Raw genomic sequence first — 26,468 nt, forward strand, 5'->3', positions numbered from 1 at the left:
ACAAAATGGACTGTTCATTTAATCAACCCATACTATGTACCTGTGACATTCCAGGCACCGTGCCAAGCACCAGGGAGTCAGAGATAAATGAGCAGCTCTCAGACTCCAGAAGACCTCAGTTTGGGTGCCAGGGGAGAGGGAGTCTCATTATGAAAGCTTAGATCCATAATGAGGTTTTCACGACAGCAGAATGAATGAGCTTCCGGAAGGGGTGGGCTCCTTAGCTCAAGACAATGCAATCACACAGGACCGATGTGCGAAAGGTTCCACTGCAGTAGAGGCTCCAAGGCCTCCCCAGCACTTGGGACGCCAAAATGCCTGCCACTCGCATTAATCAGCGCTCGCTGTAGCGATGCTCTGAGGCAACCCCCCTGGCAGGAGTGGCAGTTACATAATCAGATCCTTCCTTATCCCCTGTAGAAATCCTCTTGTGTACACCTCCTTGGCAGGAGTGACATTTTAGATAATCAGATCAACTGCACAGAAGGAGATCTGGCCCCTGGAGGAAGGGCATTAAAATGGTTAACAAAGACAAGACAGACGTGGGTGGTTCTACAAACTGCCAGGGGTGAGCTTTTATCAGAAATGCTAGCTGTGGGGTACCTGAACAGTCTGCAGCACATATCAAATTTCCTGTGAAGCAGATCGCTGTATAAGGTCCCTGCACCTGATAAAGGGCAGACAACTTGGCCTCTGATTCTAAGAGAATAAAAGTAAATCACTATCTTCAGAACTTCAGGATTTTTTTTTTCCAGGTTCTTAAAGAGATCTTTCTCTACTTTTTTTCCTTTTTTTTCCCAATTAACTGGCAAACAGAAGGGGGGGTGCTGTATGATAAGTCACAGAAAAGGACAGGATTAAGTTCTGTGTGCTCCTTTACGCAGCTGAACTCTGCTCGGGAGACACCACTAAGACTGGTTCGCGTCCTCAGACCCCTGGCCTGACTTCTGTCAGCACCATCTGCGCCCCGGGGTAAACAGAGACCATTCCTCCCAAGAGCCCCTCCAGTCTCAGTCAGTTTCTATTGATTATCTGCGGAAATCTGAAAGCTCAGTGTCGCCAAGGAAACTACATCACAGCAAATTTAGGAGTCTAGACAGTCTGATAAAGAAAAGTGGTTACCTTCAAGGTAAACACTTTCAAAAGAGGAGTCCTTTGTATAAAAAAGAACAGTCCTTTGTATTCTCTTTTTTTTTTTTTTTTTTATTTGACAGAGTTATAGACAGTAAGAGAGACAGACAGAGAGAAAGGTCTTCTTTCCATTGGTTCACTCCCCAAATGGCCGCTACGGCCGGCGCTGTGCCAATCCGAAGCCAGGAGCCAGGAGCTTCTTCCAGGTCTCCCAGGTGGGTGCAGGGGCCCACGCACCTGGACCATCCTCTGCTGCTTTCCTAGGCCATAGCCAAGAGCTGGATCCGAGGCGGAGCAGCCAAGACTTGAACTGGCGCCCGTATGGGATGCCAGCACTGCAGGTGGCAGCTTTACCTGCTGTACACCACAGGTGTTCCTTACTGGTATGGTATAAGGTTTTTTCCTAATTATTCCTTTTAGTTGTTAGCAGATGTCTCTGAGTAGAGAAATTCCTGATTTCATTTTCATTGCGGCCACTGGGGACTGAACCAGCAGATCAAAGACCTCTCTCTGTTTCTCTGCCTCTGCCTCTCTATAACTCTGCCTTTCAAATAAATAAATAAATCCTTAAAAAATTATTCATCTACTATCATAGGTATTTCAGACTACCTACTGTAAAGTATCACAACTGAAGTGGAGCTCTGCTTATCACTTTTATGCAAGAGAAGGGTAAATTTTGTTACCAAATATAATAATTAGAAACACGTTCTTTAGTAAAGAACAAACATGCCCCTCCGAAATTTAAACTTGTAGCTTTTTGAAAATTCTGACATCATTGTCAAATGCCCTATTTCTTTCCTTTCCTTGTTGTTATTTAATGAGAAATGATGACAAAACACTGAAGACATAATGAGGCAATCAGGGACGTATCTGCCGTCCATCCATGGGAGATAATTCACTTTACATTGTATCCAAAAAAGGATGCTTACTGGATTTAAGGATTTCCTTGAACCCAAGGAGTTTGGCCTCAGGGTTATTCCTAGCACAGACAGGCTCAGAGCACGTTCGGAGATTTCAGTCTCTTATTCTGCAACCTGTCTGAGGTATCTCCTGTCAATGGACTTCTCCTGTCCTGGAATTCTGGCTCTCCAATGAAAGCACCCTCTAGTTCGAGAGATCGTTAACCACCAGGCTTGACATTTTCTGAAATGTCCACAGACAGAGAAAGCAAGCAGGCATTTTGTTTACCTGTCTGCTGTCCTCTATATTAGCATAGGGCCCAAAATAAGTACCAGATGTTAAGAGCATTATTTCCTTGTAAGCCATAAAACTTAGGAAGTACCCAGTAATTTTCTTGTTAATGTCTAAATCAAAACACAACTCTATCAGATGCTCTCAAATAAAAACATTTTAAGTCTAACAAGTACCTGGATATTGACAAGATAATGTTTTCTAATAGTTTCAGTCAGAGGATCAGTCTAGAATGTTCAGTATGACAGTGGCCGTGAAGTATGCCTCTTCTCCTAATGGCCACTGAAAGCTCAGTCTATTGCAGATTCTAAGAGGTTACATACCATTTCATATTATAAAACTACAGTATTACCTTCTCCTTCTCTGATAATACAAATGCACCAGCCACTGGGCAATAAAAGGCCATATGATAGCAAAAGTTAATGCACCGGGAGAGATCTCGAAGGGCCACCAAGATGGTCTCTGAGAAGATAAAAAAAAGCTTGTTACCTTTCTATAAAGGATTACATACATAAGCTGGAAAACACACATAGGTCACAATTTTGAAAATCCAAAACTACTAACAAATCTCCCCCATGCTAATGGGAGAGAGGGGCCCTGCACCTGAGAGCTGCATGTGCACACAGACTTTTAGACTTACACAATCACAGAGCCAATCTTTTGTCATTTTTTGGTCAACGCTCTCCAGGACAGATTTCATTCAGAATGCTTTAAGATCTCATTTACTGTGAATATACTGTCACGCTCCGAAATCCTTACACTTAGGTTTAAGAAAACTTCCTTACCTGTGAGGAGGGCTGAACACTGCTCTGCAGTTCTGATGATTTTGCCTAAAAATACAAATGAAAGTGATTTAGCTTTCATAAAATGAAAACTGATATTTTTCTATTTCCTCTTATTTATTTATTTTTTTTGACAGGCAGAGTGGACAGTGAGAGAGAGAGAGACAGAGAGAAAGGTCTTCCTTTTTGCCATTGGTTCACCCTCCAATGGCTGCTGCGGCCGGCGCACCGCGCTGATCCGATGGCAGGAGCCAGGTGCTTATCCTGGTCTCCCATGGGGTGCAGGGCCCAAGCACTTGGGCCATCCTCCACTGCACTCCCGGGCCATAGCAAAGAGCTGGCCTGAAAGAGGGGCAACCAGGATAGAATCCGGTGCCCCAACCGGGACTAGAACCCGGTGTGCCGGCGCCGCAAGGCAGAGGATTAGCCTGTTAAGCCAGGGCGCCGGCCTTCTCACATAATATTTTCAAAATTAGGTCCTTCTTATTACAAGAATCAATGAAATTTGAGGGAAATCTAATCAACACTTTTGTTATGGCTTGAACAGGACCTGGCTCCCCAAATTCATGAGAAGTTCAAACCCCAAAGTCGCACATTAACATCTGAACTAAGTAAGGGTGGAAAGCTGATCTAATTATGATGTCTAAGAGATGGTCCTGGTGGGAGGTCTATAGATCCTGGGGGCACTGGTCTCAGAGGGTGGTTCTCATGAGAAGGTTGGTTATACAAGCACGGCATGCCTTCTGTGTCTCTGCTTCCTGGCTCAACACAGGATTGTTCCTCTGCTTATGCTCTGCCACTGCCACCAGAGAGCAGACTGACGGTGCCACTTGATCTTGAACTGGGAACTTCCACACTGTGAGCCGAAATAAACCTCTCCCTTTGCAAGTCCTACTTTCAAGCATTTTAGTTAAAGCAATGAAAATTGATAAATGTAACAGATTACACACTGCTTTATAGGATCGGTAAGTAGAAGGCAGTAAGACAAATCCAGCTTACCTGGGAAGCAGTTAGCGTTTCCAGTTTCTGCAGTCTCTGAAGGACATTCTGCATGTCCTCTTGCAATCTCATGAGCACCAGAGCAATCTGCTCATTGAGGCTCCCTCGGGACCCTCTGTCCGAGCCCCAGCGTTCACCATCACCTCCACTTCCCACTTGCCGACTTTTGGCTCCTTCGCTCAAATGCTGCATCCTATGACCTATTTTAAGAAAGCAAATTCGGCTAGTTTTAAATAATTCCTATAAAAAGTAGAAATAGTGTGTTATATTCATTTTTTATCTATTACATTCAGATCTAAATCTCCAAAGTGGAGTAGAAAAAAATTAAGAAATATATAATTTCTTGGGATCACATAAATATATAAACCTTTATTTAAAGAAAAAAAATTTTTGATTGTTTAAGACGCAGAGAGAAAGTCCTTCTGATTGAATCCCAACCTGTGGACGGTGTAAGGCCAGTAGCAGCCCCCAGTGCACGAGGCCCGGGTCTTCCCAGAGTCCAGTTGCTTGAGAATGCAGCCCAAAGCAGATGGTAAACTCCATCTAAGGCTAAATACCAGCACAAGACCGAGACCAATAGTCAACAAGTACTGTAAGGGGAAGTTCAAAGAACATTGAAGAGAGAGTTCAAGAAAAAAAAAAAAAAAAAGAAAGAAAGAAAGAAAGAAGAGGCAGAGAGAGAGAAAGGAGAGAGAGAGGGCTTCTCCATCTCTGGTTCCCTCCACTAACGCCTGGACTGCACTAGGCAGAAGCTAGACATCACAAACTCAGTCCTGGTCTCCTTTGTGAGTGGCAGGAATTGAACTATCTGAGCCCCTGTCTACTGTAAACCACATTAGCAGGAAACAGGAATCTGGAGTCAGAGCCAGGAACTGAACCCAGGGCTCGGGTATGTGACACAGCAGTCCTAATCAGCAGCTTAATCATGGTCAAACATCTGCCCTAAATTTCCATTTATATTAATATAGTCTTAAATTCTTTGGCTAATGTTTTATAAAATACAAGTATATATTATATATGCATATAATTCACAAATAGCATACATATTGAGAGTGAAGCTCAGAAGTTCTTTACTAATAAGGAAAAAGATTGAAAAAAATTGAAAACCACTATTTTGGAAAAAAGTTACATTAGTGGCCAGCAGTGTGGTATGGCAGGTAAAGCCACTGTCTGTGACACCATCATTCCAAATGGAGTCTGATTTGTGTGCCAGCTGCTCCACTTATAATCCAGCTCCCTGCAAATGGCCTTGGAAAAGAAGAAGACAGCCCAAGTCCTTGGGCCCCTGCCAACCATGTGGGAGACCAGATGAAGCTCCAGGCTCCTGCCTTTGGATTAGCCCAGCCCTGGCCATTGCAACCCATCTAGGGGGTGAACCAGCAGATGGAAGATCCCTCTCTATGTAACTCTGACTTTCAAAATAAATAAGCCTTTAAAAAAGTTTTTTAAAAGTTACATTAAATAGTGATGCTTTTCTCTTGGACATGGTAAACCTCACAAAGTGGTTTCTTTTAATTAATTTATTTAAAAGTCAAAGTTACACAAAGAGAGAGAGAGAGGCAGAGAGAGAGAGAGAGAGAGGTTTTCCTTCCACTGGTTCACTCCCCAGTTGGCTGCAACAACCGGAGCTGCGCTGATCTGAAGCCAGGAACAAGGAGCCTCTTCCAGGTCCTCCACGTGGGTGCAGGTGCCCAAAGCCCCGGGCCATTCTTCACTGTTTTCCCAGGCTATAGCAGAGAGCAAGATTTGAAGTAGAGCAGCCAGGACACAAACTGGCACCCACATGGGATGCTGGCACTGCAGGTAGCGGCCTTACCCACTATGCCACAGCACCAGCCCCACAAAGTGTTTTTAAATTTAAATTTATTAAATTTTTAATTTCTTAGTAGAAATTGCATATACCTCATAGATACTGAATTCTCAGCATTAAGATTTTGCTCTATATCCATCTATTCTTTTTCTATGCAAGTATTTACAAAACTAGTATTGCCCCTAACATGATTTTGTGTCCTGCTTTTAAAATGTTGGGACCAGCGCTGTGGCACAGTGGGTTAATGCCCTGGCCTGAAGTGCCAGCAGCCCATATGGGTGCCTGTTCTAGTCCCGGCTGCTCCTCTTCCGATCCAGCTCTCTGCTATGGCCTGGGAAAGCAGTGGAAGATGGTCCAAGTCCTTGGGCCCTGCACCCATGTGGAAGACCCGGAAGAAGCTCCTGGCTCCTGGCTTCGGATCGGCGCAGCTCCGGCCATTATGGCCATCTGGGGAGTGAACCATCGGACGGGAGACTTCTCTCTCTCTGCCTCTCCTCTCTCTGTGTAACTCTGACTTTAAAATAAATAAATAAAATCTTTTTTAAAAAAATCACACTGTCAACATCTACCTGGATCATTAAGCTTTATTCTAAAAAAACTCAAGTGGTTATATAAATTCCATATTCAGGCCATTAAGTAATTCACTTAACCATTCTCTATTTTGGGATAATTAGGATGATTCTAAATGTTTGCTATTATTAATAATTTTGCAATGAATGTCTCTACATATAACTTCTTGTCCAATTTATGCGATTTCTTTAGGACATATTTCAAGAATTACTGGATCAAAGCCTGACAACTTTGCTGAGGTCCATAATGAGTGTTCCCAAGCTATTTTTCAGAAAGGCTGAAACAGTTTTATAAGTAATATATGAAAGGTACACACTGTGTTACCCTACCCTTGTGGAAAAGGAGTATTACAAGTTTTTAAATGTTTGCCAACAGAATGGTTAAATTCTATTTGTTTTAACATAGTAGGAAATTGTCTACCTCACTGTACTTCAGTACCCCAGAATCCCACAGCAGCAAGGAGCCCACAGCTGAACTTACATCAAGGAGGTTGGAAGGTTTGCAAACTTAAACCACAAAGAACAACTGAGCCACCTGATGCTATTTTTAAGACTTAAAAAAAAAAAAAAAAAAGATTTATTTATTTGAAAGGCAGAGTTAGAGAGAGAGAGAGAGAGGTGGGACCAGCACTGTGGCATAGCAGGTATAGCCACTGCCTGCAGTGGCCAGCATCCCATATGGGTCCCGGTTCAAGTCCTGGCTGCTTCACTTCTGATCCAGCTCCCTGCCAATCTGCTTTGGAAAGCTGTGTAGGATGCCCCAAGTCCTTGGGCCAGTGCACCCATGTGGGAGACCCAGAAAAAGCTCCAGGCTCCTGATTTTGGATTGGCCCAGTTCCAGTGGTTGTGACCATTTGGGGAGTGAACCAGAGGTTGGAAGACCTTTCTCTCTCTCTGCCTCTTTGTAACTCTACCTTTCAAATAAATAAATAAATCTTTTTAAAAAAACGGGGAGAGGGGGCGGCACTGTGGCATACCTTGTAAAGCTGCCACCTGCCGTGCTGGCATCCCATATGGGCGCCGGTTCGAGACCCAGTTGCTTCACTTCCAATCCAGCTCTCTGTTATGGCCTGGAAAGCAGTAGAAGATGGCCCAAATCCTTGGGCCCCTGCCCCTGCATGGGAAACCTGGAAGTAGCTCCTGGCTCCTGGCGCAGCTCCAGCAGTTGTGGCCAATTAGGGAGTGAACCAGCAGATGGAAGACCTCTCTCTCTGTCTCTGGCTCTCCTTCTCTCTTTGTGTAACTCTTTCAAATAAATAAATAAATCTTTAAAAAAAAAAAAAAAAACAGAACCAACCAAACTACTCCTATGTTCCTACGTTATGGTAACTCCCACATCTACTCAGTCTTCCAATAACTCTGTTTTATGGTCTTCAGAGCACTAGTCACTATTCATTCTTTGGAAAGTCTCTTAATTGTTGGCTCATTCATTGTTGGCTGCTCTTGACTACAATGTAAACTCCAGGGAAGGACTCTGTCTTATTTTCTGTTGCATCACTAGGATCCAGACCAGAACCTGACAAAGAACAGGTGCTCAATATCATGGTCAAGTCTTGAGGCTAACTAAGCTTACCCTGGAGATCCTGCCCCTTGGATGGGCCCCCATAACTACTAGGAGTTGTAGGGGGCTGTAGGTTGGGGTTAGGTGGAGCAGTCAGGTTGTGGATGGGGTCTTCTTTATATAGATAATTTTGGTCAAGAAAGGGATCTAGGAATATGATAGATGATTTAGTTTAATACCCATAATCTTGTATTCTCTCAAAGAGAGGTTCCCCTGACACTTACATTGGAGGAAGACAAACTATCCCTATTTGCAGATAACATGATTTTATATATAGGGGATCTAAAACACTACTGGAACTCATAGAAGAGTTTGGTGAAGTTGCAGGATATGAAATCAATACACAAAAATCAGCAGCCTTTTTATACCCAGACAATCCCACGGCTGTGAAAGCACTTCTAAGATCAATCCCATTCTCAATAGCTATAATAAAAATCAAATACCCTGGGGGCCAGCACTGTGGCACAGCAGGCTAAAGCCCTGGCCTGAAGCTCCGGCAGCCCATATGGGCGCCGGTTCTAGTCTTGGCTGCTCCTCTTCCAATCCAGCTCTCTGCTATGGCCTGGGAAAGCAACAGAAAGCGGCCCAAGTCCTTGGGCCCCTACACCCATGTAGGAGACCCATAAGAAGCTCCTGGCTCCTGGCTTTGGATTGGCGCAGCTCTAGCCATTGTGGCCATCTGGGGAGTGACCCAGCAGATGGAAGACCTCTCTCTGTCTCTACCTCTCTCTGTAACTATGTCTTTCAAATAAATAAAATAAATCTTTTAAAAAATCAAATACCCTGGAATAAATTTAACCAAGGATATCAAAGGTCTCTATAAAGAGAATTACAAAACATGAAAGAAAGAAATAGAAGATACAAAAAAAAAAAAAAAAAAGGAAAAATCCTCCAGGTTCATGAACTGGAAGCATCAATATCATCAAAATGCCCATACTTCCAAAACCAATTTACAGATTCAATGCAATACCAATTAAAATACCAAGGTCATTCTTTTCAGATATAGGAAAAAATGATGTTGAAATTCATATGGAAACACAGGAGACCCCAAATAGCTAAAGCAATCTTCATCAAAAACAAAGCTGGAGGCATCACAAGACAAGATTTTAAGACATACTACAGAGCAGTAGTATGTAGCAGCCTGGTACTGGTACAAAAACAGATGGATAGACCATCAGAACAGAATAGAAATGCCAAAAATCAATCCAAGCACCTACAACCAACTTATATTTGACCAAGGAGCTAAAATCAATCCCTGGAGCAAGGACAGTCTCTCTTCAACAAATGGTACTGGGAAAACTGGATTTCCACATACTGAAGTATAAAGCAAGACCCCTACTTTACACCTTACATAAAAATCCACTCAAAATGGATAAAGACATAAATCTACGACCCAACACCATCAAATTATTAGAGAACGTTGGGGAAACCCTGCAAGACATTGGATTCGCATAGGCAAAGAGTTCTTGGAAAAAAAGACCCCAAAAGCACAAGCAATAAAAGGCAAAATTCACAAATGGGATTTTATCAAATTGAGAAGCTCTGTACTGCAAAAGAAACACTCAGTGAGGAGGCAACAGACAGAATGGGAGAAATTATCTGTAAACTATTCAACTGCTAAAGGATTAATAACCAGAATATATAAAGAGATCAAGAAACCAACAACAAACAACCCAATGAAGAAATGGGCAAAGGACTTAAACAGACATTTTTTAAAAGGGAAATTCAAATGGCCAACAGACACATGAAAAAATGATCAAGATCACTAGCCCACAGGGAAATGCAAATCAAAACCACAATGAGGTTTCACCTCACCCCAGTTAGAATGGCTTTCATACAGAAATCAACAAACAAATGATGGTGAGGATGTGAGGAAAAAGGTACCCTAATCCACTGTTGGTGGGAATGTAAACTGGTAAAGCCACTATGGAAGACAGTATGGAGATTCCTCAGAAATCTGAATACAGACCTACCATATGATCCAGCCACCCCACTACTGGGAATTTACTCAAGGGAAATGAAATCAGCATATGAAAGAGTTATCTGTACCCCCACATTTATTGCAGCTCAATTCACAAGAGCTAAGACATGGGATCAACCCAAATGCCCATCAACTGAAGACTGAATAAAGAAATTATGGGATATGTACACTATGGAATACTACACAGTTTTAAAAAATGAAATCCAGTCATTTACAACAAAATGGATGAGTCTGGAAAACATCATACTTAGTGAATAAGCCAGTCTCAAAGGGACAAATATCACATGTTCTCCCTGTACTGTGATAACTAACAGAGCACATAAAAGGCAATCTGCAGAAGTGAAATTGACACTTTGAGAAGAATGACTTGAAAAGCCCCCAAAACTGTTGAGGAAAAGTTTTGTTTTGTTTTTATACCATTTTTGAATTCTTTAATTAACACAGAGTTAAACATATGTGTATAAAGTCAACTGAAAATACATCTCAGTAAAAAAATAAGAGTAGGAATAAGAGAGGGAGGAAGAAGAAGGGCTGGAAGTGTGGGTAGGAAGGTAGGCATGGTGGGATGAATCACTTTGTTCCTATAGTTCTAATTATGAAGTTTATGAAGTTTCAAACTGTAAAACTATATAGTTCTGCATACATTCATACGGACTTACTTCTATGGGTACAGTTTAAAAACTTGCCATGGGACCCCAAATACCCTTAAGCTGGGTGGTAAAAAATACCATCTTAAGTGGTAAAGTGATCATATGGATAGGATTAAGGGCCTGGTAATAACAACAGATAGAATTAAAAAGGAGTGAATGCTCCAACATGGGAAGCAGTCCACACAGCAGACTCATAGAAAGACAATCGCTTTAAATAGCACTCTGACTTCAGAATCAGCTCTTGGGGCATTCTAGTCTTGCTGAAAAATCCATAAGAGCATTTCAGGCATGGAAAGCCAAGACACTGAGGCAAAAAATGTCCTACATGAAGGATCTCAGTAGGTGAGACCCCAGTGGAAAGAAGTGGTCATCAAAGGAGGAAATACTTTTCTCTGAAGGGAGGAGAGAACTTCCACTTGGCTTATGGCCTTGCATAAATACTGATAGAGTCTATGGACTCAAAAGGCTTTCATAGCCTAGGCAGCTCATGTCAAGAGCCTCAGGTGATCACTGACATTATACAGAGTGCAATTGTTAAATTAACAACAAGAGTCACTGTGCACTAACTTCCCATGCAGGATCTCTATCCTCAAAGAGCTGTATTATAACTATGTCTAAGTGCTCCCAAAAGATGTGCTTCATTAAATTTAATTAAGCTTCTAAAGTTTTTTATGTTTTGTTTTTTGTGTTTTTTTTACCATGAAAATTGTTGAACTATCTACTTGGTATATAGTTGCTGGTCTTTTGTGTATAAAGTTAATCGAAAATCAATCTTAGTGGAGAATGAGACTGGGAATAGGAGGGGGGGGTGGAAGAGTGAGTAGGAGGGCAGGTATGGTAGGAAGAATCACTATATTCCTAAAGTTGACTTATGAAATGCATGAAGTCTGTTTTTCTTAAATAAAAGGTTTCTTTGAGGGGAAAATAAATTTAAAAAAAAATGAATGGGGGTGGAAGTTTGGCACAGCAGTTAAGATGTCAGCATCCCATTTCAAAGTCCTGGTTTCAAGTCCCAGCTCTGCTTCCCACCCAGCTGCTTCCGGCTAACGGGCACCCTGGGAGGCAGCAAGTGAAAGATCAAGTCATTGAGTCCCCACCACCCATATGGGAGACACAGAGTGAGTTCCAGGCTTCTAGCTTGAGCCTGGCCCAATCCAGCTACTGCAGGTATTAGGGAATGAACTAACAAATACACGATCTCTCCTTTGTATCTCTGCCTTTCAAATAAATAAAAATAATTTTTTAAAAAATTAATAACCTGAGGCCGGCGCCATGGCTCAATAGGCTATTAATCCTCTGCCTGCGGCGCTGGCACGCCGGGTTCTAGCCCGGTCAGGGTGCCGGATTCTGTCCCGGTTGCCCCTCTTCCAGGCCAGCTCTCTGCTGTGGCCCAGGAGTGCAGTGGAGGATGGCCCAAGTGCTTGGGCCCTGCACCCCATGGAAGACCAGGAGAAGCACCTGGCTCCTGGCTTCGGATCAACGTGGTTTACCAGCCGCAGCGTGCTGGCCGCAGTGGCCATTGGAGGGTGAACCAATGGCAAAAGGAAGACCTTTCTCTCTCTCTCTCTCTCTCTCACTGTCCACTCTGCCTGTCAAAAAAAAAAATTTTTTTTTAAATTAATAACCTGCATTTTTTTGCTGTTTCTAATGTGTTTGTAAGTTCTACAAATACTACTTATGTGACAATTTTCCCCTTGTCTCTGCAATTTCCTTTTTAATCTCTGCTTGGATCTCCTATTTCTAAGAGGTTATACTATTTCTTTGGATCAGAAATACTGACTACCTAAAATGTTGCTCTCTTTTCTAAGACATGCATTCTTCCAAAACAGATCTTTTGTCTAAATAATATGTTCCTCATCCACTCCCCCTACCTTTTTACTTAGCTGGAGAATTTCTGCTTAAGTTCCTGGATCTGTTTTGTCAGCTTATTTAAACTGTGACATGACAGAGGCAGCTCTATCAATTATCAATCTACCTAAATAGTTTCATGCCAAATTTCATTGCTTCATTGGGATGTCTCCCAGATCCTGAGTTGAATGGTTTGATATTAACTCAAGTTGTCTCATTTTTATTTTTATTTTTTCTGAAAGGCAGAGAAACAGAGATTTTCTATCTGCTGGTTCTCTCCCAAATAGCCAGGGCTGGGCCTGGCCAAAGTCAGGAGCCTGGATTTCAATCTGGGTCTTCCAAGTGGGTGTTGGGGATCCAAGTACTTTTAGCCATCACCTGCTCCCTCCAATGAAAATGAATTAGCAGGAAGCTGGATCAGAAGTAGAGGAGTGGGACTTGAACCAGGTACTTGAAGATAGGACTGGAGTTCCAAGCAGCATCCTGGAGGCTTTGCCAAATGCCCACCCTCACACATGGTGTTTCTGAATTAGGATCTTCTGATTGGGACTGGCAGTAGGGAAGGAGGTAAGAAGGAGACCTTTTTCTATTCTCTTTTCTTGAATATAGTTAATGCCCTGCCTTGGGGTTTGCTCTCTAGTGAGTAATGTATATATTCAAGTGAGAGAGCCCTTGTGTTTCACATCTCTCTTCCTTAAGAGAAGCCGAAAGGTCTTTGGCAGTCACAAACAATTATCATCCTTGAGCCACTATTCCCCCTTACCTTTCCCAATGTTCTGCTCGTCCAAATTTGAAGTGGCAGATCAAGTGTGAAATCAAACCCCAGTTTCTTCCAGCTCTGGCTTGTCCACAGTGGAAGTAGGCTATTCAATTCCCCTATTGATTTTCACTTTTTTTTTTATGCCTTTGCTGTGTGAGATAATCTGATTAATTCTATCAGATTATTCTTCCTTGTCCAGTTTCTCAATCACAAGTGGAAAAAAAAAAATAAGTCACCCTGTGGTTATTCTACTTATTTATCCAAAAAGGTTCCAAGAAGACACTATGATTCTTCAAGTCGCTATCACTTCCCACTAAATTGAGAGGATTTTCCAAAATCTTATTAAATCAACTACTCACGGTACTGCTTTCTACAGGGGATGAGGAAGAACTTACATATTTCAAAAATGACCCTTCAGTTTCTTTCTAACTGCCCTATTCCTCTGCTGACACTCTGCAAAGCTTATGGTATGAGAATGAGTTCCTTACCTAGTTTCAGGGTCATTGTCATCTACTTTGATCTTTTTCCTCCTTTTTATTCATTTAATTAGTTCCAGGGGAAGTGTGTTATAACCATACACACACTTGGCTACTTTTCTGTAAAAGCTGCCAGACCTTCTTTTAGCGTACTGCTTATAGAGTACTGCCAATATTTATGGAACATGTACTATATTCAGAGCACAAAGAAGTCCTAACAGAGCACTCTTTTAACTAAAGTTAAATGTGAGATACTGGAAAAGAGTTCCAAAAGGAGTGTGCTTTAAGTTGAATTTTGAAAGAAGAGATAGTGAAATACTAACGAGGAGGAGACAAAAGCCAGTCCCAAATAAGAGGAAAGGCAAAGAGAAAGACACAGTAATGGAGGAGCAAACCAGACATGGACAGGGAAAGACGTCTTTTGCTTATCTGAAGGAGATGCTAAAAGAGAGTGAAAATAGGACGACAGAGTCAGAAACAGCAAAGAACAGGTCAGAATTGTCATAAGAAGCTGACAGATTAGGCGTCATAGGGAGACCACAAAGGCACTGCATACTCATGAACATGAACAGAATATATCTTATCTGACCACACACACAAAAAGATTATCCTAATCATTTTGAGAACCTACTGAAATAGTGAGAAAATAAAAAAATAAAGGTCTCTGCAATCAGTGAAAACCTTGGCCTAGGGGCCTGGCATTGTGGCCTTGTGGGTTAAGCCACTGCCTGAAACACTGTTACCCCATAGAAGTGCCAGTTCAAATCCCAGTTGCTCTACTCCAATCCAGCTCCCTGTTAATGCACCTGGGAAAAGCCATGGAGGATGGTTCAACTACTTGGGCCCCTTCCAATCACATGGAAGGAGAGACCCAGATGGAGCAGATGGAGTTGCAGGCTCATGGCTTCAGCCTAGCCCAGCCCTGGCTGTTGCAGCCATTTGGGGAATGAACCAGCAGATAGAAGCTCTCTCTCTCTCTCCTTCTCGCTCTGTAACTTTGCATTCAAATAAAATCAAAATAAATTGAAAGAAAGAGAGAGAGAGAGAGAAAGAGAGAGAGAGAAAGAGAGAAAGAGAGAGAGAGAGAGAAAGAGAGAGAAAGAGAAAAAGAAAGAAGACCTAAGAAAACTTTGCCCTAGCTATTAACATGGGAAGGAAGACAAGAAAACAGATTTTCAGATTTATATATTAGACCAAATGTAGGCAAGGAGAGAGAATGGTAATAATAAAGAAGAAATATAGCCCAAAGTGTCTTGCTTTGGCTGCAGAAGGGTAATAAAGGGAACACTTGAGTATCTAGACTTATTAGATTACATGAGTATATTTATTATTTTATATCATTTAATGACTAACAGTAAGATTTACCAAACTTTGTTATTAATATGATTATCTTTGCTTTTTTTGTTGTTGTTGTTCTTTTTTTTTTAATTACTTGAAAGAGAAAACAGAAATAGAAACATCCAGCAGATGGAGAGACAGAGAGAGACGGCTGCAATGGCCAGATCCAGTCTGATCTGAAGCCAGGAGCCAGGAGGTTCCTTTGGGTCTCCCACGCAGGTGCAGGGGCCCAAGCCCCTGGGCCATCTTCTACTGCTCTCCAAGGCCATAAGCAGAGGGCTGGATCTGAAGAGGAGAAGCCGGGATACAAATGGCACCCACACGGGATGCCGGCACTGCAGGTGGAGGCTTAGCCTACTACTCCACAGCACAGGCCGCTATTTTGTGTTCTTACAGTCAGATATAAATCAAAACAAGTACATTAAACTCTCCAACTACTAGTATGATTTTCTCTATTTCTCCTACTTTCATCTGATGGTTTTACTTTTTGAACATTGACATTATAATCTTTAATAAAGATACTCATAATTTTTATAACCTCATTTAACACTTTAACATAAGTGAAGTTCTATGTCTTAAAGCTTCATGTCCTGAAATTAGTTTTACCTGATATCAAGATCACAAACCTTTCTTTAATTTGTACTTGTGTGAAATACTTTAGTCTATCCTTTTATTTGTGTCTCTTGTAGACAACAGTATAGCATAAAAGTTGTGCTTTGGGGGCTGGTGTTGTGGCATTACAGGTAAAGCTGCTACCTGTGATGCTGGTATCCCATATGAGCACTGGTTCAGGTCCTGGCTGCTCCACTTCCGATCCACCTCCCTGCTAATGTGCCTGGGAAAGCAGCAGAAGATGGCCATCTCCTTGAGCTCCTTCCACCCACATGGGAGTCCCAGAATGATCCGGCCCTAGTCATTGTGGCCATCTGGGGAGTGAACCAATGGATGGAATATCGCTTTCTGTCTCCCTCTCTCTCTGCTAAACTGTGCCTTTCAAAACCGCAAACATTTAAAAATGTTTTCAAAGTTATGCTTTGCTTGTGAACCAATCTGAATTAGGTAACTATAGCCTGTTTACCTCTAGTGCCATCACAAATGTAGTCTAAGATTTTTTTAAATTATGGAATGTTTTATTAATTTAAAAAATATTTTACTATGTGGCTGTGCTTTCATTCTTTTTTTTTTTTTTTTTTTTTTTTTGACAGGCAGAGTGGATAGTGAGAGAGACAGAGACAGAGACAGAGAGAAAGGTCTTCTTTTTTGCCGTTGGTTCACCCTCCAATGGCCGCTGTGGCCAGCACATCTCACTGATCCGAAGCCAGGAGCCAGGTGCTTCTCCTGGTCTCCCATGCGGGTGCAGGGCCCAAGCACTTGGGCCATCTTCCTCTGCACTCCTGGGCCATAGCAGAGAGCTGGCCTGGAAGAGGGGCAACCGGGATAGAATCCGGCACCCCAACCGGGACTAGAACCTGGTGTGCCGGTGCCGCAAGGCAGAGGATTAGCCTGTTAAGCCACGGCGCCAGCCTGTGCTTTCATTCTTATTACAAAGTATTTATTCATTTTACTTATATCCAAGGCAGACTGATGAGAGAGAGACAGAGAGAGAGAGAGGGAGAGAGAGAGAAGGAAAGAGAATGAGAGAGAGATTGATTTTCCACCAACTGGTTCACTCCCCAAATGACCCTAACAGTCAGGGTTAGGCTAGGAGGAAGCCAGGAGCCAAAACCTCCATCCAGTCTCTCACATGGGTGGCAGGAGCTTAAGCACTTGAATCATTATGCACTGCTTCCCAGAAGCATTAGGAGGGAGCTGGATCAGAAGTGAAACAGCAGGGACTGGAATCAGCACGCCAACATGAGATGCAGAAATCCCAAGGAGTGGCTTAACCTGTGGTGCCACAATGGCCACCTCCTTTTTATCATTTTTTAAGTGTGTGCCATGTGTTTTTTCTGATAAATCAGGAAGGCTTGTATTTTGTTCAGATGGTTATTGCTTAAATCATAACTGTTTATAATACCTTTAAAACTTTTTTAACAATATCCATTTTTAACACAAAGAATTATAAATAAATTTATTTACTTATCTTGCTCACTCAATTCCTGCCTCTAGTACTTTACCCCATTATTCTCCTTAATGTTTATCTCTGTTAGATTAGTAAACCACTTATTACTGTCTTCATTATTTATAATTTTATTATTGTTTACTAGTAATATAAGCTATTAATAAATTATTGTCAATTATTGTCAGATGTTCTTTTATATGTATGACCTGGTTTTTTACCTTTAAGTGACGTCTTTTATCTAGGAGGGGAAATGTAGAAAAAAAATATTCTGCCTTTTACTTACATGGGGGGTGGGGAAAAGGCAGCAACAGAATTGTGGCAACTGATGATTGATTGAATGACAGAACATAAATTTGCCTATCATCAAAAACTGCATAAAAGATCTAGAAATAGAAATGTTTTCCTTTTTACCTTCAGGTAAAAGTGTCAAAGGTGAGACCCAGACATGAAGAAAAATGATCAGATGTTATATAAGGGAAAGTTTTAAACTTTACAGATGACCTCTGCACACTGCTCCATCCTAGTGCCTCTCCTATCTACAACTTTTCCCTTTACCAGTGATACAAACCAAAGTTTATAAAGACAATGGGACAGAAAGGAAAAACAAGGCAAGGCATACCTCTGCCTCTTCGGACACCAGAGAGCTCCTCGCTTTCTCCAGCTCGCTTCTCACGGTGTGGCGCTCCACTGTCACTTCTGCCATCTTCACCTCCGTGCTTTACTGCACCTTTCCCTTCCACTGCTACCACCTGAACAGTCCCAACGCCGCCACTTCCAGGAGGCACTTGAACATCTTCAGGAAAACCACAGTTCTCCAAGGGTTTATTGAGATCACCATCCACGTAGTGTTGAAATGGTCCATTGTTTGACATAAAGCTGTCTAAAGACTATATATTTAAAATAATATTTAATTATAAGCAATAAATACAAACACGACAAAATTTTAATCATTAATAGGAAAATACTTTTTTTAAATGTTATTTTACATTATTATTGCAAATATTCTTCTCCTAAAAAATGTAACTGATATTATCCTTCCTATAATACAGGAAAAAAATCAGATAAGAAATATTCATCGATCAGCAAAGAATTGAGAAGTTTTGGCAGTACATTGGCCTTGTGAATCAATCACTCATCCAAGAAACATTTAAATCACTATGGTGGGGCCTGTGCCGTGGCTCACTTAGTTGGTCCTCCGCCTGCGGTGCTGGCATCCCATGTGGGCGCCGGGTTCTGGTCTCAGTTGCTCCTCTTCCAGTCCAGCTCTCTGCTGTGGCCCTGGAGGGCAGTGGAAGATGGCTCCTGCACTGCATGGGAGACCAGGAAGAGGCACCTGGCTCCTGGCTTTGGATCAGTGCAGTGCCGGCCATGGGGGCCATTTGGGGAGGGAACCAACGGAAGGAGGACCTTTCTCTCTGTCTGTCTCTCTCTCACTGTCTATAACTCTGTCAAATAAATTTTTTTAAAAATTTATTAAAAAAATCACTATGGTTATCTTAATAACCATGCTAAACCCTAGGATACTAATAAGAAAGAGATAGAACCCTATCTTCAAAAGCTTTAATCTTAATAAGAGTCAGAGAAGATTATGTATCATTTGGTAAGTGTTAAGAAAAAGATGGGGGCCAGCACTGTGGCATAGTGGGTAAAGCCACTGCCTGCATTTCGTATGGGTGCTGGTTCGAGTCCTGGCTGCTCTTCTTCTGATCCACCTCTCTGCCTGGGAAAGCCATAGAGGATTCCAGTAGAGGATTGCACAAGTTCTTGGGCCCCTGCACACGCATGGGAGACCCAGCCAATTGGGGAGTGAACCATCAGATGGAAGACCTCTCTCTCTCTCTTTTTTTTTTTGACAGGCAGAGTGGACAGTGAGAGAGAGACAGACAGAAAGGTCTTCCTTTTCCGTTGGTTCACCCTCCAATGGCCGCTGCAGCCAGCGCACTGTGGCCGGAGCACCGCGCTGATCCAAAGCCAGGAAACAGGTGCTTCTCCTGGTCTCCCATGCAGGTGCAGGGCCCAATGATCTGGGCCATCCTCCACTGCACTCCCGGACCACAGCAGAGAGCTGAACTGGAAGAGGAGCAATCAGGACAGAACCTGGCACCCCAACCGGGACTAGAACCCGGTGTGCCGGCGCCGCAGGCGGAGGATTAGCCTAGTGAGTCGCAGCGCCGGCCTCTCTCTCTCTTTCTCTCCCTATCCTCTCTCTGTGTAACTCTTTCAAATAAAAATAAATCTTTAAAAAAAAAAAAAAAAGAAGAAAATCATTGGTTGACAATGGTCAAGAGAAGACAAAAAAGATGAAGATCTCCAGACAGGTGGGAGGAAATACAAAAGCAAAGCAGGGAAGAACATCTCATCTACTGAGGTGGGAAGAAAGGTGGCAAGGAATAAGGAGACGGAGTACCATAAAGTTGACAGTTTTAAAAAGTGTCAAGTCATGAAGTTGGCAGAAAAACAACCAGCTTCTATCTTCTCAATACAGTACGAGACAAAATTGTTTGATGGAAGCAAGGGAAAAGGTGGGATGGGACCACTGGGAATCTGACCCCTACGTACACCACCAAATCTGAACTGTGTGTGCTTTCAAACGCTTATCAAAGTGTGGTGTGTGGATGAGCAGCATTTGCATCACTGAGAGCTTGTTAGAAAGGCAAAGGCATGGATGGCACCCCAGACCTAATAAATCAGAAACTCTGGGGTTAATGCCCAGGAACCCGTGGCCTAAGAAGCCCCCTGTTAAGGTATGATAAGCACCGTTAAGACATAGAGGAAATGTTTAATACAGTGCAGAAGAAAACTCTAAAAAATTCTTTTTTTCTTAGAAATCTAACCTACCTGACAAAATTGCAAGTGTACTGGTCTGCATCAGTAATACTAGCTTGCTATCACAGCAGCATATGTATGTGTGTAACAGTACTTCCAAAGCCATCATTTATTCCACTAAGTGATTATTCAAGGCCTGGGTTCAGTTTTATTTAATTATTTATAAATATTTATATATATATATTTATTTATTTCAAAGGCAGAGTTACAGAGAGAGGGAGAGACAGAGACAGACACACACACACACAGAGAGAGTTCTTCTACCTGTTGGTTCACTCCCCAAATGGCTGCAACAGCCAAGGCCAGGGCAAGCCCAAGCCAGGAGCCAGGAACTTCTTTCAGGTCTCCCACATGGGTGCAGGAGCCCAAGTACATAGGCCATCTTCTGCTACTTTCTTAGTCACATTAGCAGGGAGCTGGATCACAAGTGGGCAGCTGGAACACGAGCCAGCATTCATATAGGATGCCAGTGTTGAAGGCAGTGGCTTAACCTTCTGTACCACAATGCTGGCCCCCAGTTCAGTTTTAGATTCTGCAAAGTAATATGCATAATAATTGAATCTTTCAAAATTTCTACCTTTTAGAAAGGGATCTATAAAGTGCTCGATTTCTTTAAACTAAAAGCTAGCATTGTGGTGTAGCCTTTAAGCCTGTTGTGACACTGACATCCCATATAAGAGTGCTGGTTCAAGTCCCAGCGGCTTCACTTCTGATTGAGTTCTCTGCATGTACTTGGGAAAGCAGCAGCAGATGATCCAAATACTTGGTCCCTGCCACCCTCATGGGAGACCTGGATGGAATTCCAGGCTCCTGGCTTTGGCTTGGCCCAGCCCCAGCTGTTATAGCCATTTGAGAAGAAAGAAAGATCTCTTTTTCTCTCAGTCTCTCCCTCTCTGTCATCTGCCTTTCAAATAAGTAAAATATATCTTTTAAAAAACAAAACTGGGGCTAGTGTGGTTCTGTAGTGGGTAAAGCCGCCACCTGCAGTGCTGGCATCCCATATGGGCACCAGTTAGAGTCCCGGCTGCTCCACTTTAAATCCAACTCTCTGCTATGGCCTGGGAAAGCAGTAGATCACATCTAGGGTACTCATTTGCATTACAGCTTAATATTGTTATGTGTTTTTCAAATTTGAGGAAACTAAGAAGTAGACTTAACTGCACTGTGAAATGAAAATGAAAAGTATGGAAAACATTAAAATATTATCATCATTATTTCAGGGAGGCAAAGATAAATGATTTTATATATAAGGCACACTGAATTATATTAGAATAGGACTAGCGGAAGAATAGTAAAAGGATGTAAAACTATCCAAGAGAGGGGCCAGCCCTGCAGCTCAGTGGATTAAGCTGCAACCTGCAACACTGATATCCCGCATGAGAGCAGGTTAGAGTTCCCACTGTTCCACTTCTGATCCAGCTCCTTTCTAATACTCCTGGGAAAGCAGTGGAAGAGGGAACAAGTGCTAGGGCCCCTGCCCCTGATGTGGTAGACCCTGATGGAGTCTGAGTCTCAGGCTCCTGGCTTTGGCATGGCCCAGCATCAGCTGCTGCAGCCATTTGGGGAGTGAACTAGTGGATGAAGATCTCTTTCTCTGTTTCTCCCTCTCTTCCAAAGAAATAAATCTTTTTTTTTTTTTTTTTTTTTTTTGACAGGCAGAGTGGACAGTGAGAGAGAGAGAGAGAGAGAGAGAAAGGTCTTCCTTTTTGCCGTTGGTTCACCCTCCAATAGCCGCTGCGGCCGGCGCATCTCGCTGATCCGAAGCCAGGAGCCAGGTACTTCTCCTGGTCTCCCATGCGGGTGCAGGGCCCAAGCACTTGGGCCATCCTCCACTGCCTTCCCGGGCCATAGCAGAGAGCTGGCCTGGAAGAGGGGCAACCGGGATAGAATCCGGCGCCCCAACCGGGACTAGAACCCGGTGTGCCGGCGCCGCAAGGCGAAGGATTAGCCTGTTAAGCCACGGCGCCAGCCCAAAGAAATAAATCTTTAAAAAGCAAACAAACAAAAAAAACTACCAAAGGGAAACACAGCTGTCAAAACCACCCTTGTCAGTATCAGAAAAGTTGCTGAAGAGAAAAAAATTATGAGTGTTTCATAATTTTTCAATTATTCTCTTCAGACACAGCATCTTAACTGAAATTTGAAAAATAAATGTATTTGCTTCAAAATATTCAGTTTTATCAAACATCTGTGAATATTTCTAATATAGGTAATAGCATAAAGTACCCTCAGAATGGCCATCCTAACTCTTATAGAATATGTAGAAATATGTTAATAATTTATAATAGAATATTTAAATAGTAATTTTTCTTCAAATATTCCAGAATTTTTTATATTTAGAAATCAAAAAACAATTTAAAAATAAATATTACACTAATTTTAGAGGTATGTTTTCAAAGTGATGAGTAGTATGTACATCTGTTATTAATAGAAGTGATGCACTGAATTCTGATATACCACTTTGAAAACTTACCAATCAGAAAATATCATTTTTACCTCTTCTTGTCCAAACTGCTCCATTGAATCACAGTAAACTTCACTATCCGAATCACTTGTCAAATGCTGAATTCCTGAAACATCTTCGACATGATCATCATTTATATCTAAAAATGAACACATGTTCAGATAGTATAATTATACTCTAATCAAATAAAAATACATTTATTTCCAAAATTCATTAGCTCTGTACTATTTTCATCCTGAGAGGAAAGTTTGATTTATCAAGTCAGTCTTTAACGTCCCAAAACTTTAAATTTGGTTGAGTTTTTATTTCAAAAGATTACAAGTTATTTTATCATTGAATGCCACAAATACACAGTCCACATAAAATCTTCCAAGGTCTAACAATTTTATAGGAGAAAATCAGCTAAGTAAGAGGACTAAATCTGGAATGCAACTATCCAAGTTTGGCTGTTACATTAAGAAGTAATGTTTCTTGGTTTCTGAACCAAATTGCAGCAATGTCAATAATTTACCATATACCATGGACTCACTCCCAGGACAGGAGTAACTACATACTCCATATATGATAGACTCACTCCTAGGATGGGAAGATTATAACTTAGACCATTAATTGGAGAACAAAGGCATCATATAATCATAAGTGAAAAGAAACAACAGAGAAAACTGTAAAAATTTCAAAGATTTCATTTTAAGAACAAATACAGAAAAAAAGTCTCAAGAATATAAAACCTCTGGCCCTAATTCACTGTCTGAACTTTAAAGCTATAAATCCTTATAATTTTAATAAACTATAAGCTATTACTTAGAGATTTTAAAATTCTAAGCAGTTCCTAAGTATTTTAAAATTATTGAAAGAATATTGTACTCAGAGGAAAGGGACTAGACAAAGACTAGCTGTAGCCCATACCTTGGTGAACAGAGACAGTGGTTTTTCCGGGTAGCTCCAAGTGCTGATCAACCGGTTTGACTTCTTCAGTCCTTATGCCATTCAAGGATGAACTGGCATGAATGTCTGCCTGTATATCCTGAACAAAACTGTCTTTATCAGAGCCACTGGTCACAATGATTTCCAAGTTTTCATGGCCTGATGGTTTCGTGACGATTTTCTTATCTTAGGAGCAAATCGAGAGATTCATGAAAGTTCACAGGCAGGCAGCTTCTGCACATGTACCCTAATGCCCCAGTCATTTCCCCAACCATATGATCATTTTGAACAGTTTAATACTTGTGCCTGAGAGATGGGTTACTCCTCAAAAAAGGATTTATTAACACTGAGAGCTCACCCCAAACTGAGCTGGCTTCAAAACTGCTTCATTTTACTAAGAATCTTCCAGAATCCCTTTTAAAAAACCACTCTGTCTGCTGGGGTTGGTGTTGTGGCATAGGAGGTAAAGCTGCCACTGCAATGTCAGCATCTCATATATGTGCCAGTTTGTGTCCCAGCCGCTCCACTATGATCTAGCTCCCTACAAATGGCCTGGGAAAAGCAGTAAAAGATGGCCCAAATGTTTTGGCCCCTGCCACTCATGTGGAAGTCCTCTAAGAAGCTCCAGGCTCCTGGCTTCAGCGACAACACTGGCTGTTGTGGTCATCTGAGGAGTGACAAGCGGAGAAAGATCTCTCTCTTTTTCTGTCTCTCTCTCTCTAGAACTCTTTCAAATAAATAAAAATATATCTTAAAAAAAAAAAAAACACCACTCTGTCAAAGTACTTATACTCTTTCATGCAAAGACAAATTGCTCTATTGAATGAGCAGTGTGAAAGGGCCCACTTAAGAAAGTGCTGTCACACCTTACTGGAAAGTGAAGGCAAAACTAAGTTGTGCGGTTTGTTTTAGTTTCTCCTTCTCCCCTTTTTCTAAGTCTTCCCACAAATCTCACTAACGAGGCCTCCATGATTCCAATGTATCCTATTCTCTAGATTCATTTGATGTAAGATAATGAGAGTTTCATTCCCCTCCTGTCCTTGGTAACATATGCATATTCATATTAGAAAAACAATACCTTAAAATAATATATGTTTACAGCAACATTCCAGGTATTACGTTTAGAGTAGTAGCTTATTCTTGTCAGCCTTCAATTAGCACCTATTTCATTTATGCATAGCACTGGCTGTCGTTATGCTCTGCAGTAGAGCCTTTTTGTTCACAGCAAACCAGGTTTCAGGGCCAACAGCCCAAGTCCCACCACATGCACTAATCTCAGTATGAATGCAGCCCAAATGTCTTCATACTCTTTTATCTTACTTAATGTAAAATTATTGACCCATCATGCAAAAATTACCATCATCACTCTGGTCTGCTCTTTTTATTTCTTCTTGGACCTCTTCTTCCTCAGACTCAGCTCCACTATCACTGCTTTCAGCTTTGCCATTAACAGTTTTGGCATTTGGAGTAGAAGTTAGAACATTACCAAGATCTAAAACATGAAACAACCAGTTAATTATGTAAATTATAATATATAATAATGTAATTTACAAACAGCATGGTAATTTGCATATTATTAATAAACATTTATATATTTTTAGGATTTTATACATAATAGTATATAAATATACATATACAGACATATCCTTCAAATACAACAAAGTGATAAAGCTATCTTAAATCCTTTCTGAACCAAGGCAGAGGATAAGTTATTTTTAAGTTACCATCAATCTAAATAGTAAAGTCAGATATGAATGATTTTTACCCCAGAAACCTTTTATTTAAGGCATACAAACTTCATGCATTTTATAAATACAACTTTAGGCACACAGCGATTCTTCCCATTCTACCCACCCTCCTACCCACACTTCTTCCTCCTCCCACTCCTATTCCCATTCTTATTTTTAACTAAAATCTATTTTCAGTTGAATGATCTTCTCTTCACACAAGGTAAATGAAGAGATATCTGCTATATGCTAGCATGCAGAAGATACTATTTTTTGACCCTACCAACAAACTCATCAATACTATGGTGGGACTCCATTTAAGTACAAAAAAAAAAAAAAAAAGTAATCCTTTATTATCTTTAAGGTTTCAGGTTCACAACTTATTATATTTCAAGTCTGAACTTAAAGCATCAGTTAACAGGCCAAATGTCTACCCCTATTTTCTATTAGAATCATGGCAGCAGAAGTTTTTGAACCTTTCTTACTCTCCCCGTGACAACCACAAAAACCAATAACAATTTTTGAAAAACCAAAAAAATCTACCATCCATGGACATCTTCAACAAAACCACAGGAATCCCCTAAATGCTTTCAAACAGATGACTGGAGCAAAACTACTTGAGAGCAGCAAAAACAGCATCACTGGGTCTAGTGCATTGCATATGGGTTCTGGTTCGAGCCTTAGCTGCTTCACTGCCTAGCCAGATCCCTGCTAATGAGCTTGGGAAAGCAGCAGAAGATGGCCCAAGTCCTTGGGTCCCTCCACCCACAAGGGAGACCCAGAGGAAGCTCTTGGCTCCTGACTTTGGATCAGCCCAACTCCAGCTGTTGTGGCCATTTGGGAAGTGAACCAAGGATGGAAGATCTCTCTCTCTCTCTCTCTCTCTCTAACTCTGCCTTTCAAATAAATAAATCAATCTTTAAAAACAAAGAAAAAAAAGTGCATCACTGTAGTTCTGTGATGAGTAAGGGGAAGCAGATGGAATTACTGATGAGCCCTACCCAATATCTAAAAGTCAATTAATATAATACAGCAATTAGAAGAATAAAGGAAAATGTCACATGATTATTACAACAGATGAAGACAATACATTTAACAAAATCCAACACTTTCATTTTAAAAATGCTAAAGAAACTGAGAATATAAGAGAACTTCTTCAATCTAGTGAAGGGCATTTATTTAAAAAAACTCACAACTAGCATATTATTTAACGTTAAAAGACTCCTAAAATAAGCAACAAGACAAAGGTGTCTGCTGTCACCATCTCTACTTAATAATCTACTATAAATTTCAGCCAAGGAAATGAGATAACAAAAAGATATAAAAAGCATTCAGATAAGAAAGGAAGAAGTGAAACAATCTGCTTATA

The 26,468-nt window shown here is 41.4% G+C and overlaps 1 protein-coding gene across 4 annotated transcripts in view; it reads right to left on the reverse strand.

Moving 5' to 3' along the window:
- ACBD5 (acyl-CoA binding domain containing 5) overlaps positions 1-26,468 on the reverse strand; it is a 50,539-nt gene that overhangs the window by 3,303 nt on the left and 20,768 nt on the right. For all 4 annotated transcript variants that reach the window (XM_062211148.1, XM_062211149.1, XM_062211150.1 and 1 more), the window contains exons 6-12: positions 24,730-24,864; positions 23,355-23,558; positions 22,481-22,587; positions 17,778-18,045; positions 4,104-4,303; positions 3,108-3,152; positions 2,675-2,784 (exon numbers count right to left, since the gene is read on the reverse strand). In XM_062211148.1, the coding sequence (XP_062067132.1) occupies positions 2,675-2,784; positions 3,108-3,152; positions 4,104-4,303; positions 17,778-18,045; positions 22,481-22,587; positions 23,355-23,558; positions 24,730-24,864 (1,069 nt within the window). The remainder of the gene's footprint in view (positions 1-2,674; positions 2,785-3,107; positions 3,153-4,103; positions 4,304-17,777; positions 18,046-22,480; positions 22,588-23,354; positions 23,559-24,729; positions 24,865-26,468) is intronic.

The sequence above is a fragment of the Lepus europaeus genome, chromosome 14, assembly GCF_033115175.1.
Source record: "Lepus europaeus isolate LE1 chromosome 14, mLepTim1.pri, whole genome shotgun sequence".
NCBI lineage: Eukaryota > Metazoa > Chordata > Mammalia > Lagomorpha > Leporidae > Lepus > Lepus europaeus.